General features: G+C 42.0%; 6 protein-coding genes across 6 annotated transcripts, besides 1 other annotated feature; 3 read left to right on the forward strand and 3 right to left on the reverse strand.

The window, feature by feature from the left end:
- Positions 1–161: 161 nt before the first annotated feature.
- On the forward strand, positions 162–821 carry AW171_hschr31795 (HCL219Wp; the record flags this gene model as incomplete). Its single annotated transcript, XM_018131184.1, has 1 exon — positions 162–821. One exon carries the CDS (start codon positions 162–164, stop codon positions 819–821), a length of 660 nt encoding a protein of 219 aa, XP_017986928.1.
- A 53-nt stretch (positions 822–874) lies between these two features.
- Positions 875–4,702, reverse strand: SKI2 (SKI complex RNA helicase subunit SKI2; the record flags this gene model as incomplete). Its single annotated transcript, XM_018131183.1, has 1 exon — positions 875–4,702. The coding sequence occupies one exon, from the start codon at positions 4,700–4,702 to the stop codon at positions 875–877; it is 3,828 nt and encodes a 1,275-aa protein (XP_017986929.1).
- A 553-nt stretch (positions 4,703–5,255) lies between these two features.
- BDF1 (chromatin-binding protein BDF1) lies at positions 5,256–7,133 on the reverse strand (the record flags this gene model as incomplete). Its single annotated transcript, XM_018131182.1, has 1 exon — positions 5,256–7,133. The coding sequence occupies one exon, from the start codon at positions 7,131–7,133 to the stop codon at positions 5,256–5,258; it is 1,878 nt and encodes a 625-aa protein (XP_017986930.1).
- A 3-nt stretch (positions 7,134–7,136) lies between these two features.
- Positions 7,137–7,381: a sequence feature (Syntenic conserved sequence found in Ashbya gossypii, Eremothecium cymbalariae, Eremothecium coryli).
- A 369-nt stretch (positions 7,382–7,750) lies between these two features.
- On the forward strand, positions 7,751–8,269 carry YET3 (Yet3p; the record flags this gene model as incomplete). The annotated part of the gene is made up of 1 exon (XM_018131181.1): positions 7,751–8,269. One exon carries the CDS (start codon positions 7,751–7,753, stop codon positions 8,267–8,269), a length of 519 nt encoding a protein of 172 aa, XP_017986931.1.
- Positions 8,270–8,321: 52 nt separating this feature from the next.
- On the reverse strand, positions 8,322–10,307 carry DUS3 (tRNA dihydrouridine synthase DUS3; the record flags this gene model as incomplete). Its single annotated transcript, XM_018131180.1, has 1 exon — positions 8,322–10,307. The coding sequence occupies one exon, from the start codon at positions 10,305–10,307 to the stop codon at positions 8,322–8,324; it is 1,986 nt and encodes a 661-aa protein (XP_017986932.1).
- Positions 10,308–11,014: 707 nt separating this feature from the next.
- SFP1 (zinc-coordinating transcription factor SFP1) lies at positions 11,015–12,853 on the forward strand (the record flags this gene model as incomplete). Its single annotated transcript, XM_018131179.1, has 1 exon — positions 11,015–12,853. One exon carries the CDS (start codon positions 11,015–11,017, stop codon positions 12,851–12,853), a length of 1,839 nt encoding a protein of 612 aa, XP_017986933.1.
- Between the last annotated feature and the right edge of the window lie 232 nt (positions 12,854–13,085).

The following is a 13,085-nucleotide window of genomic DNA, read 5'->3' on the forward strand; positions in this document are numbered from 1 at the left end:
TTATTTCTTTCAATGATCTATGAGATGAGATGAGATGAACTACGTGAAGTTTGAAAAACTCAAAATTTTATTAGCTTATAAAAACTTAAACGCTTCGCACATATAAAAAGCAGAAATAGCTATTAAATAGCCAGCTGGGAATTTCATGTTATTGCTAGGCGATGTTTAAGCCGCAGACTTTATACCAGAGGATAAATTTTCGTTTTGTTCGTAGCTATTACACGGAGACACCATTGGTTACGCCGAAACAGTTATGGCCATATGAGAGCTTACAGAGGTGGAAAAATCCTCCAGAACGAAAGGTAGAGGCAGATGAGGAACGTTTAAGAAAGATATGTCGTGTATTGAAAGTCTCTCAGTATGACTTGAGGATCACAAATATTAACGAACTTCGGAAATGTTTATACATCAGCAAAAACTTCAAAGTACAGGCTGGGCCTACTAATGATGACACCTATCCATTGAAAGAACTAATTTACATGGGATATTCGGAGCTCCATCAAAAACTATCTAAATGGTTGGATAATTTGCCAAAAAACATGTTAAAAACAAATCCCGCATTTACACCAGATACGGGGACGCATGAAACTGCATATATGCTGATCGATCAGTTCCTAATTAGGAAGAAATTGAAATATCTGGCACGTTTGTCAAAATGTGAAACTAAAATCCTACCAAAAGTACGAAAAGCGAGTGATGTTGAGTGTTTCTGCTGCATTATTGGATATTTGTATGTGTGTAATGGACAGACGACCATGGATCGGCTGTTGGATGAAACCATTGTGAAGCCAATCATCAGGCGAGTGGTCAGATTATCATGATTCCTGGAAGGTGCCGGAAGTATATGATATTTGATCTACGCTATGTGCTATGACTATAAATATAAACTTGCAGCGAAGACAATATCTCTTTTAATCAGCTCTTGGGCTTGCGACATCTTCATATGCAAAGTAGAGTATCCAATAATCGAAGCCGCCAATTTGACTTCTCTGCATATTTCATCTAGACGGGTTATAACTCTGACAATTGTACCTTCTGCTTCCACGCTAATGGACATAATCTCCTTAAAAGAAAGACCCCGTGCCCATTCATAAACAACATTCATTAGGGCAAATCTTTTCTTTTCTAAAAACTCTGCCTCATCTTTAGTTAATGGAACCTGGTGCGTCTCGTATACTTTCAATAGACGTTCATAAATCTCAGCAATCCTCTTCTTACCTTTAGCCAATCTAGGCGTGGTAATCAGTGGTTCTTCTTCTTTCGTGCGCCCCTCGTACACAAAGGCTGATAATAATGCAACGATTTCTTCTGGTTCAAAATCTCCCAAGAAGTTGTCCAATATCAATTCGGTCAACACCAGTTCATAGCCGGAATTTATTTCACACGCTACTCTTCCCTTCAATAAGACATTATTTGACGGATCAATAAACTCACACTCACGCAAGACCGCAAGTCTTTGTTCGTAATCTGGTAACAAGCTCAAATTTTGGTCGGACATTAAATGAACTACGTTTTTGATCTCTTGAGTCACTTCATGTTTCTGATATTTTATGGAAAAGTGCTCAGCAAAATGTTCGCACCCAATACATTTTAGATTGAAGAATTCTTCCTCCGCGTGCTTGCGGTCAAGGATGAATTGTTGAATAGCAAGCGTCATTTCTTTGTCCATATTGGTTTCTTTTAATTTTGGCGCCAACCTGAAAAACATATGAACCTTTTCATGGAAAGAAGCTAGAGTTTTCTTATCCTTGTTAATAAGCTCATGTAACGGTAAGTTTACAACGTATTTCGAAAGCAGTTCAATGTTATGGAATGGAATTTGATCTACCACTGGGCTAGCGTAACTGAATGCTTGGAAATGCTTCTTTATAAAAGTTTTTGAATCGGTTAGGTACGGCAAGTGGTTCACTTGCCCGTTTCTTAGAGTAGAAGGTTTTGTGAAACACAACATCGAGCACATTCCTGATGACATATCAATCCTCAAAACTGACCCTAACTTTGCATTACCATTTGTATCTCTGTATACAGTGAGTTTGCCTGGTTTCATTAACCTGAATAGTTTTTTATTTTTATCCATGTCGTTTATTATGCCTCTGTTGCAATCTCTAATTTTGATTGTGAGATCAATTGCAGTTTCTATATCATCTGCACATACCTTACAATCTATATCTTCTAGCTCCATCAATTTGTCTTGTAAACTTTCAGCCTTTTTCGCATGTTCTGGTAATAAGTTCTGCTTCGTATTTTCACCAAACGAGTACTTTATCATTTCTTCCACTTTTAATGCTTCTATCCTTAGCAGATTTAAAATCATATTATATGTTAGTCTAAACTGTGACTTTAGCCTAGTTGGTTGGCCTAAAGTAACTTCTTTGAACGGAATCTCTTCTATTGGTCTTTTATATGTCATTAGTATTACAGTACCGACTTTATCTTTACCACGCCTTCCAGCTCTACCTGCCATTTGGGTAAATTCTCCTGGATTTAAATACCGTAAACTGTTGCCATCATGTTTTTCAATTGCGCTAAAGACAACTGTTCTAGTTGGTAGGTTTAGCCCCATAGCGAAGGTCTCAGTTGCAAATAATACCTTAACATAGCCTTTAGCGAATAACATCTCTACTAATTCCTTGACTATAGGAAGCATACCACCATGATGAACCGCTATGCAGCGCTCTAGGAAAGACCGCATCTTCAATATCTGTGGCAATTCTCTATCCTCCTTCTTTAAGCGTGAAATTGATTTTTCAATAAACATATAGATTTGTGATTTTTCCTTTGCAGTAGCAAAATCCATGCCCACTAAACTTTCTGCGTAGTCTTCACAATTCTTTTTACTAAAAACAAATATGACGGCAGGCAGTAGTTCTCTGTTTTTTAAGTAGTTAACAATCTTTGACCAGCTCTGTTTGTTTGGAAAATCTCTTCTGAAAAAATCACTTCTATTTGAACCCCTAGCTCCAGGCCCTCTTGCGCCGCTAGTTATGCGTTTGTTGTCGCTGGCAGCTTTATTGCCACCTCTTCCTGTAGTGCGGCTGTTATTTGGTTTCCATTGCTTGGAATTTTGAGGTGTATTGGAAGGCTTAACGTCTCCTTTTAATAAGTCAACATGTTTTTTGAAGTTACTAGCAGAAAACTCTCTATTTTCATTAACAACCGGTATCATCTTCTCCGTAGCCCAGATATTTATCTCTAGAGGCACTGGACGTTTTGGAGTAGAAATGACATAAATATTTTTCTGCTTTGTTCTCCCTATCCAGTCTGCGAATTCAAATGTATTCGGAACAGTCGCTGATAGTAGGATAAACTTCACATGAGAAGGCAACATAATAATGACTTCCTCCCAGACAACACCTCTATCTTGATCATTCACGTAATGCACTTCATCAAAAATAACGAATTCTAAATCTCTAATTAAATCGGCTCCACGATACAACATGCTTCTTAAGATTTCCGTAGTCATAATTAAACAACTTGCAGTGGGATTGATCTGAACATCCCCTGTAAGTAAACCAATTTCAACATCATCAAAATCTTCCTTAAAATCCCGAAACTTTTGGTTGGAAAGGGCCTTTATGGGTGATGTATAAATGACCTTCGTCATATTTCTCTGTGACATTGCAATTGCATATTCAGCAACAACGGTCTTTCCAGCTGATGTATGAGCTGCAACAAAAACGGAATCACCCTTCTCAAGATGATAAATTGCTTCCTGTTGGAAAATATCCAATTCGAATGGCCATGTCCTAGCAGGCTTCGGAACTAAGATATCAAAATTTTCTAATCGATGTGAAAGATCAACCACATGTGCCCAGCGTTTCTTCTCTAAAGTTGCTTTGGGATCACGTATTATCCTGCCAAAATCAATTCCCATAGGAAGTAACCTGTCGATTTCCATTAAATCTGTCTCTTTGTCCTTATTAGAACCCGACTCTTGTGCACTATCAGGATGTAGCACATGATCCACCTTACGTTCATTTCTCAATGTAATAAGTTCCTTGTTCTTCTCATCTTCATTATCAATGCTATCCAACTCCTTTACCTCGTGTATTTGATCACTATAACCGCCAGCGGGTGCATCCGGGATAATTCCCCTCTGCATCCCTTGAGGAATATCAAATAACCCTTGAGCGTCTCTATGTAAAAGCTTCGTTGCAGTTGCAAACTTGGAGCCTTCAGAGGAAAGTTGTAGAGCGCTCATGGTTACACCTCCAGGAGTAAAAGGCAACTGCGAAGTAGAACCTTTCAAGCTATTTGCTTCCCGATTAATCTTTCTGTTTAAATTCAAGCAATTTGCGGCATTCGCATTCTCAACTTCACTCAGGTTGACTTCTTCGTTATATTGAAAGATTTTACCATCGATACCTTTCCTTTTAAAATGATATGATGTTCTTGACAAAGGTTCAGGAATCTTTACGAAATCAATGAAATCATAATTATTACGTTGATTCTTAACTGAAGATGATCCATCTTCCATAAAATCTGGCTTTGGGACATCCTGTAACAGATCAAGTAGTTCCCATGGCAAAGTATTAGGTTGTGATAAATATTTCTTGCATATATCTTCAAACTTCTTCGGTAAAGGGTCAGGAATGTAAGTGGCCAATTGATCGTTAAAATTTTCAGAACCATTAATGTTGCTAATTCTCAATTCATGAAACAATTGGTCAAGATGTTCATCATTTGGAGAAGACGTTGACATAGCTCTCGCTTATTTAAATCTGTTTACTTTTAGAGCATATATTATTGTAGTATTAGTTTTACCTTCATAATGTACTAAAAAATTTTAAGTCAGGTTTACCCACCTAATTTCTCGTTCTGTCCAAAAGACCTATTAAGAGTAATCCTACTAAAGGCTATATTAACTGAATGGGCCTTAGACTACAGCATGTCTATTTTTTTTACAGGATAGCCACCAAGCTATTAACTAATGATGAAGATAATATATATATATGTATTGTTACAATATGGTGTTTGTTTGTGTGTGTGCTTCGGTTAAATAAAATAACGAGTGGTGCAGTTGGTAGTGATATTTGTTTAAAATGGTTTAAACTCATGGTTATTTGAGTTATCGGGATGCCTGCCTCTTATTTTTATCGGCGCAATATTTGTATCATGTACATTGTGCATTAATTGTGTTTGCCTATTATTAGCAGCGAAGGAGATTAGAGTTAGTAAACCAAAGGAGGGGAGGTCATTAAAAAAGTTTATCATAGATGAATTGGACATTAAAGGGGATTTTTTTCCTTACTGGTTTACTCTTCTTCACTTTCGCTGCTTATATCATCGTCTTCACCTGAAGAAGATGATCCATCGTTATTACCTGACAATAGCCCAAGCATATTGGGTGAAATAGGAGAGGCACTATCTAAGATAGCCAACTTGTTCTTGATCTTCTCAATCTGCTTGTTCTGCTCCTCCTCGCTTAGCGCTTTACTTCTTCTGCGCTTGTTTGCCTTGGAAGAAGTAGCAGATGGAGGTGATAATGAGCTTCTCCGTCTATCTTCCTCCGTCAAACCATTGGAGGTGGCTCCATACTGACGGAAGAATGTGTTATATAATGTCAGTATAGTTGAATCGTCTAGCTGGTCGATATCTAGCTCGACCTCGCCATCGGCACCGACTATGTCTGGCATGGATTTTTTGATGATGTCGACGGCACGCTCCAACTTTGCTTCTGGAAGATCTCCGATATGTTCGCTAATAATTCGTTTCATGTCGTATGTGACCACAGTCTTTAGCTTGCGCTTCCTTTTCAAGCCTAGAGATCCAAAGTCACCGGAAGCAGAGGCCGAGGAACCTAGTCCTTTCTTTTTCGAGCCCCTACCACGCCTGCGTTTGCCGGCGAAGGAGCCGCCATTGGAGTAAGTACTGCGCGCCAGCCTGCGTTCTTTGCGTATACGCTCCAACTCTTGGCGTTTTAACTGCTGTAACTCCACTTTCATACGAGCCAACTGCTGCTCTAGATACTGTATTGCAGGATTGGTGATTGAGCTCTCATCGATCTCCTCCTCCGGATATAGGCCATCGCTTTCGAATTCTGACTCATCTTCTTCTTCATCATCTTCGTCCTCAGGGAGTATCGGACGATCTGCCCATTTGGAATTGAACACGTCTTCCAACCGGTGACCCATCATATTAACCAGGGTACCGTCAGGATTGAAAGAGTAACAGTTTTTGAAGACGAGTCGTACATCCCGCTCAAACTGCTCGTAGTCCGCATACTCCCAATTATTAAGCTTCTTCCCTATAGTTCCTAAGTCCATGGGCTCCTTCACATATTCGAAGTAGGATGGACAATTCAAAGCCACGGGGTCTACAGGTTCAAGGAAAGGATAGTTGAATGAGGAGTGTTTCCTGGCAGTCAATTCCTTGAGGACCTGCTGACAGAATTTCATCTCCGCTTGGTGCTTCTTGGACCTAGGCTTTGTGTTCTCCATAGGGTATATGTCTTTCGACTTGGGGGGGTGTATCTCCCGCTTGGGCCTCCCGGTATGTGTGTCCGCACGCCTTATCACCACTGGCACTTCCTCGTTAGACTTCCGGCGCTTCCGAGGCTGCACTGGCCGGTGACGTGGAGGCATATTGAGCATATGTTTCTCAAACGCCGCCTGTATATTCCTAGCCATCTGGGCTATCGAAGAAGTAGGCCCGTTGAACTTAGAACAGTTTTCAACCATTAAGTTGAAATCCTGGGTCACCTGCTCCGGCTTCTCATAGGCATTAACATTAAGCTTCTTCTCAATTGTTGAGATATCCATAGGCCTCTTAATCTGCGTAAAGTAGTGCGGTATGTTCAACTTAATAGGGTCAACTGGTTGCAAGAAAGGTTTAGCATCCTTCAACCTTTTTACAGCCTTTATGGAAGTGACAGCATGTTTCTGTTGATGTTTAGGCATGGGGTTAGAAGGTAAGTTATCCATGTCAGGTTCTACGACACCTTCGAACTTCAGCGGCTCCCCGCCCATAGGTCCATCACTCCCATCTGCCAGCGTAGAACTAGCCGTTGTAGTCTCAGACATTGCAGATGCTTCCTCTGCACCCTTCAGAGACAATGGTTTACCTGCAGAATTATCGAGGGTGTTACCCACTGTCATCTGTTGCTGTAACATAGATTGCTCCATCTCTGTCATCCTATGTTTTGCTACTTCCGAAACAGACCCGAAAGTGTACAGGTGTCGGAAACAAAAATCTCTAAATACCTTTTTTGTGTCTGCTGACCTCAAATCCTGAAAACGGAACGAGAAATTTTTCGCCATTTGAGAAATACCCGTGGTTTAAATACTCTTGACAAACAAAAACCCATAGCCGTCCGTGTAGCGTGTCACCGCGCAGTGAGACGCCACTGACGCGTGAAATATGTGTGGTGTCTGGGTGGAGGCGGTGCGGTTGGACCAACCTAAGAACAAAATTGCCTCCGCTCTGATTAGCAAGTAGCCGCCCATGTTTAGCAGACGCATATAAGGTGGTGAGTGGTACCAAGTTGTACAGTATGCATGCAAGGCTTATGCGGACTACTGGTACATTTATACGCGGTCTAGAGGTATTGTAAGGTGTTTTTTGGTAATTGTTGTGTTCGTGTTACGGTGGGTGGGAGAGTAGAAATGGATAGCGAAGCAACAACAGTTTTTGCTACAAAAAAACACGTTTGTCGTATATCGTGATGTAATTTCTGGTAGTGAAAAGAAGGGGGTGGCAAATATTTGCCGCTGTTAAGTATTGTATCCAAGGCGTAGGAGAAGTTAATGAAATGGCGCTATACTATCAGCTAGTATTTGTGATATTGACGGTGGAGACAGTGGTGTTTACACTTTTGGCGCTTCCATTGCCGACGACGGTGCGCCGTGGCCTGACAAGGATGCTTTCCAGGCCGTTTATGTCTCCGACGCTACAGACCGCTATCAAGGTAGTACTTGGGTTTATTATGCTACTGTTCTTGGACACTTTGAACCGAATGTACATCATCAATAAGGAGTATGAACAAGCCAAAGGTATGATGGGTTATGCCCACGATCGGATTGAAATCTTATCTCGGAAGTTTCTTGCACAGCGTAACATGTATCTAACGGGTATCACGCTCTTTCTGACATTTGTGATTGTGCGTACCTTTAACATCGCCTTGGAGTTATTTGCGATGAAGGATCGCAGCGCTGCAGTGAAATCCACTCGCGATGAAAGTGAGCGCGAATTACGTGAACTAATCAAAAAGAAGGATGAAGAGATTAGCCTATTGAAAGAACAAGCTGCAGCTTTGGCAAAGGATATGTAAGGTTCATTTACAATGTATATAGTAATATATGTCCCATTGTCTATTGAGTAGACTATGTGGCCACTGTATGCGAATTACTTTTATGCTTCGGTTGGAAGACAAACTTGTCGGTTGCTTTACCAAAAAACAAGTCAGATAACTTTACCCAGTCGTTAACGTCCGTACTTCCGAGCCAAGTCTCAAGATCGTCACGACCGCGCCAGTTTGGAGGTCTTTCGTTTAGCAACACTGGGTATCTCTCACATATGCCCATTGGAACGTAACGATGGAAGAAAGACATGAATTCACAGAAAAACCGGCGACACTGTGCGATACCGTATTCATCAGTTCCCCAATGGTCCATTGCAAATTTAGCATAGTTTTTCAACATTTCAAGACGTTCAGAGCTGCTTTTGTCAAGGTATTGCTTGGCCTCGACTTCTTCAAAGATCCAAGGTTTAATGAGCGCACCACGCGCAACCATCACCGAATCTATGTTCTCGTTTTCTAAGTGCTTATACCAATCCTCCCAGTTGTTACAGTCACCGTTACCGACAAATTGTATTCTAGTCTTTCCTTCACGAGATTCTTTTAGTTTCTCTTCACGCTCGACTTCATATTCACGAACCGCATTAGCAACCTTCCCAACGTATTCCCAATCTGCAGATTTAGTGTACCTTTGCTGCCTTGTTCTACCATGGAGAGTAATAGCAGCAACGTCAGTTTCCATAACAAGTCTCTTACATATGCCAATAGCCATCGGGTGGTTATCCTTGGTACCTGTCCGCAGTTTTACTGAGATTGGAATATCGCCTGAAACGTAATTCATGGCATTGAGACAACGGATCATCCTTGCTGGATTGTCCAACAACGCACTGCCGCTACCTTGTCTGTACAAAAGGTCAATTGGACAGCCACTGTTAAGATTGATTTCACTTACACCACCTCCAACATTTGCGGCCAGTGCCTCAGCAGCTTTCGCGGCTTGCCATGGCTTTGAGCATGCAATTTGAACACCAAATCCCGGTAATTCAGAACAGTGAGCCTTTGGTAATGCCCATTCGGAGTTAGTTCCCTGAATCAACGGTACCGCAAGAGCCATTTCACTATACGTAACGTCAGCACCCATACTGCGCATCAACCTACGGTAAGGCAAGTTCCCCACAGTGGTAAGTGGTGAAAGGATCTTCTTATGGTGAAGATCTAGCACTTTCTTCTCCTGCGCAAAAAAGCGCGTGTCATGGTACTTAAGGTATAAGTCCTTTTGACGCTGGCGCGCGGCCGCGACTTCTTTCTCCCTCTGCTGCACCTGGGGAGCTTTGACACTGTCATCCTCATCCTTTTCTGCTCCCGGTGACTCTGTTGCACCATTCATATCATCTCTAAATTCCTGCTGTATAGCATCAATGATCTCCAAAACGAAGTCACTTTTCTCAAAAGGAAATCTTCTTTTAATCAGATCCAGCTTTCTAGCACCAGAGATATGGTTAACTTCATGATTCGCATCCCACAATTTAGTTCGCTGCTCTTCTGGAAGCTTGACTAAAACCAATTTTTCCATATCACAATGACTTGACAAGTATTTGCATTTAAAGCCCATCGGACAAAACCCGAGAGATTCAAACACAGGACACGAAGAGAACTGCTCGCACTCCATCTCCGGAGCCTTGTGCTCAAGATACTCACGTATATCGTGGATGAACCTACATTTTTCGCCGTATACACACTCCTTTCCCTCTTGAGGGCCTTGGATTAGCGTTGCACACAGCTGCTTTTCTTCCTTCGCCTGCCTATTGTCCCGATTTTTATTTTGGCCCTTTTGCTTACCCTTCTTCTTCCTAGTTCCAGCACCGCCATTTCTTTGTTCACCCTCTAGTCTCGAGGGCGCAACTTCCTCATCATCCTCAACGCCTCCAACATTTGCATTATACCCCGTTCCGCTAACAACAAATTCGGCCTTAACATGCGCAACACCTTTAGTTCTGTTCGTACGCTTCGCAGACACCTCCTCACCTTCCCCTTCTAAACCATGCTTCAACCTCAATTCCGTCTCACTCATTGCCTTGAATCTCTACTAGTCCTAATAATCTTCATATCTCGACCTTCCGGAGATGAGATGAGCTATACTAGAACCGAGAGCTTTTCACATCATGTTCTACGTTTCTTCGGTTACCTAATCATATGCTAACCCGATTCCGATGCGGAATTTGCACACCCATTCACCACGAAACAGGAGAGGGTCAAGGCAGGGACAGTGTGGGACAGAGAACAGACGCAAATTTTAAAACTCATCTCATACGAAGCCCCTTGCTAGATCGAGGTCGTCATCATTAATGTACTAATCAGCGAGTTCATACCGACCAAAACATCATCAAAAGTAATAGGAAATCACACACCGTTGCTACTGTGGGGGGGAGGACGAAAAAGTGGGATCCATTATAGTTTGCAGACTCGTTTGTAAGGAAATAATACTCGAACGGATATTTTTTTGATATATTTTGGGTGAAGCTCTCTCAAGTATTATAAACGAAAGACGAAGCCCCCATTATAAATTAATCTGAAAGATACAAACTTGGAGATCCAATAGGGAAATTAGGATTCAGTCTGCGTTGTTTATTTTAATAATTAAGGACCTATCGGAGGGATACACACAGACATAGAGTTGGGATAAGCATTTTTTTATATTGGTAGCTGTATTATTTTCAAGAGGAAGTGAAATCCGGAATTTATTAGGATTCTACGATATTAAAGGATATTGGATTCACTATGGATGTGACAACGGAGGCGTCTACAACGCCTAGTATCTATATTACTGAGGCGCAGCAAAGGCGCCAGTCAGCTGGTGGTCATCAGTCTCATCAGCTGCAACATCACCTTGGTGCGCAGCATCAACATCAGATGGCTAAATATCGAAGGGACTCTATAGCCCACTCCCAGGGTATTGGTGGAGTGTCGTGGGGGTCCCTAACTGTCGGCTCGTGGCTGAAAGAAGAGGTTATGAATCATGCCCATATGAAGGACCCGACCAATGGCAATATTACTCCTAACAATATGGTCGCCCTTTCTTCGCCGCCATCATCATCAGGCTCATACTTGCCTAACTTGGAAAAACAGTATTGTAAGGATTACAGCTGTTGTGGACAGCTGTTACCTGGACTACATGACCTTCTTAGACACTACGAAGAAGCGCATATTGCGACTTCGCCATGGCACCTCTCGATAGTCGAGGGTTCCGGGAACCCCGTAGGGAATGTCGCTGCTGCTTCGGGTTTGCAGCATGGTGCCGCTGCAGGTAGAAAGAAAATGCCCGGTATACAGCAGCAGCATGGCCAGCAACAGGGTCAGCAGCATCATTCTGGTAACGGAGTACAGAATTCTCAGAATAGTGCCATGCATCACTCGGAAAATAGCCAGCATTCACAAAACCATCACCATATTCAGCAGCAATTTCACAGCAACAATATTCGTCATCTACAATTGCAGCACCAAGTGCAAATACCGAACCATCATCCAGCTATAACAGCGTCTACTCAGATGCAACACCAACCTAACCTGCAGTCAGTGCAACAGCTGCTGCATTTGAGCGGTAACTTAGTAGATGCAGTTTCTACTAACGAAGTATTCTTGCAAAATAACAAGGTCGCCGGCAATGGCACAGTCACAATGACATCCACAGTAGGCGGCGACTTGTCCGCCCAAAATGGCGCTAAGCTTGACATGAATTCGGCTGGGAAACGCACTGCCGTTATTCAACCAAGGGGTAATCGTAAACAGCAGCCTTCTCAGCAAGTGAATTTCAGCAACTATTCACTGCAGATGAATTCTGCTAATTCAACGAATATGGGTAACTTACAGAATTCAGGTCAGTCAAGGTTGACTGAGAAGAGACAGGCTATGGGCTCCGCAGCAGCCGGTATAGACCTTGATTTCATGGACCAGGATGTCATCGATGAGTTTCATCAGGATGGCCCTTCAACCTTGATGGCTATGCAACATATGGGCCTCTTAGTAGACGGTTCTTCAGTAGGTAGGAACGGTACGATGCATTCGCAGCCCGGAACTAACCTTGCGTCCATGATGAAGAAAAAAAATGGTCGTACAATTAATAATGGTTCTGCAGGCTCCTCGAATGTGCTTTCGAACAAAAGATCTGCAAATGGTTCCATAACCCCGGGTGGTCGTCACAACATGAGCAGTGATGACGAAGATGACGAAGATGATGACGAAGACCAAGATGAGGATGTTGATGAAAACGAGCCAAATGGTATGTCTAGAAAACAACAAGGTTACATCGACGATCCTGCTCGGCGACTTTATATTATGGGCCACGAAGAACATAAGCCATTTAAATGTCCAGTCATAGGATGTGATAAAACTTATAAAAATCAGAATGGCCTAAAGTATCATAAGACCCACGGCCACCAGAACCAAAAATTGCATGAAAATCCAGACGGAACTTTTAGCATAATCGATCCAGAGTCTAATGAGCCGTATCCTGATGGTATGGGCTTTGAGAAGGATAAACCATATCGTTGTGAGGTTTGCGGTAAACGTTACAAGAACCTAAACGGATTAAAGTACCACAGAGGGCACTCCACTCACTGAAATTCTTGTGACCTCAATTGGTCATGTCTTTGACGGAGACGTTTAAGACATTAACCACGACTTTAAATGAACTTTTCCTTGTGCTTGCTAAAATAGTCCGTTTGGGGGTTTATGTTTTGTAATTTGATTGACACTGTTAACTTTTCGTTTGCTAGTGGATGCAGCGCTGCTTTACGAATTACTTTCAATATGCACCTACATTATTATATTATTATTATTTTATTATTAGTAT

The sequence above is a fragment of the Eremothecium sinecaudum genome, chromosome III, assembly GCF_001548555.1.
Source record: "Eremothecium sinecaudum strain ATCC 58844 chromosome III, complete sequence".
Taxonomy (NCBI): Eukaryota; Fungi; Ascomycota; class Saccharomycetes; order Saccharomycetales; family Saccharomycetaceae; genus Eremothecium; species Eremothecium sinecaudum.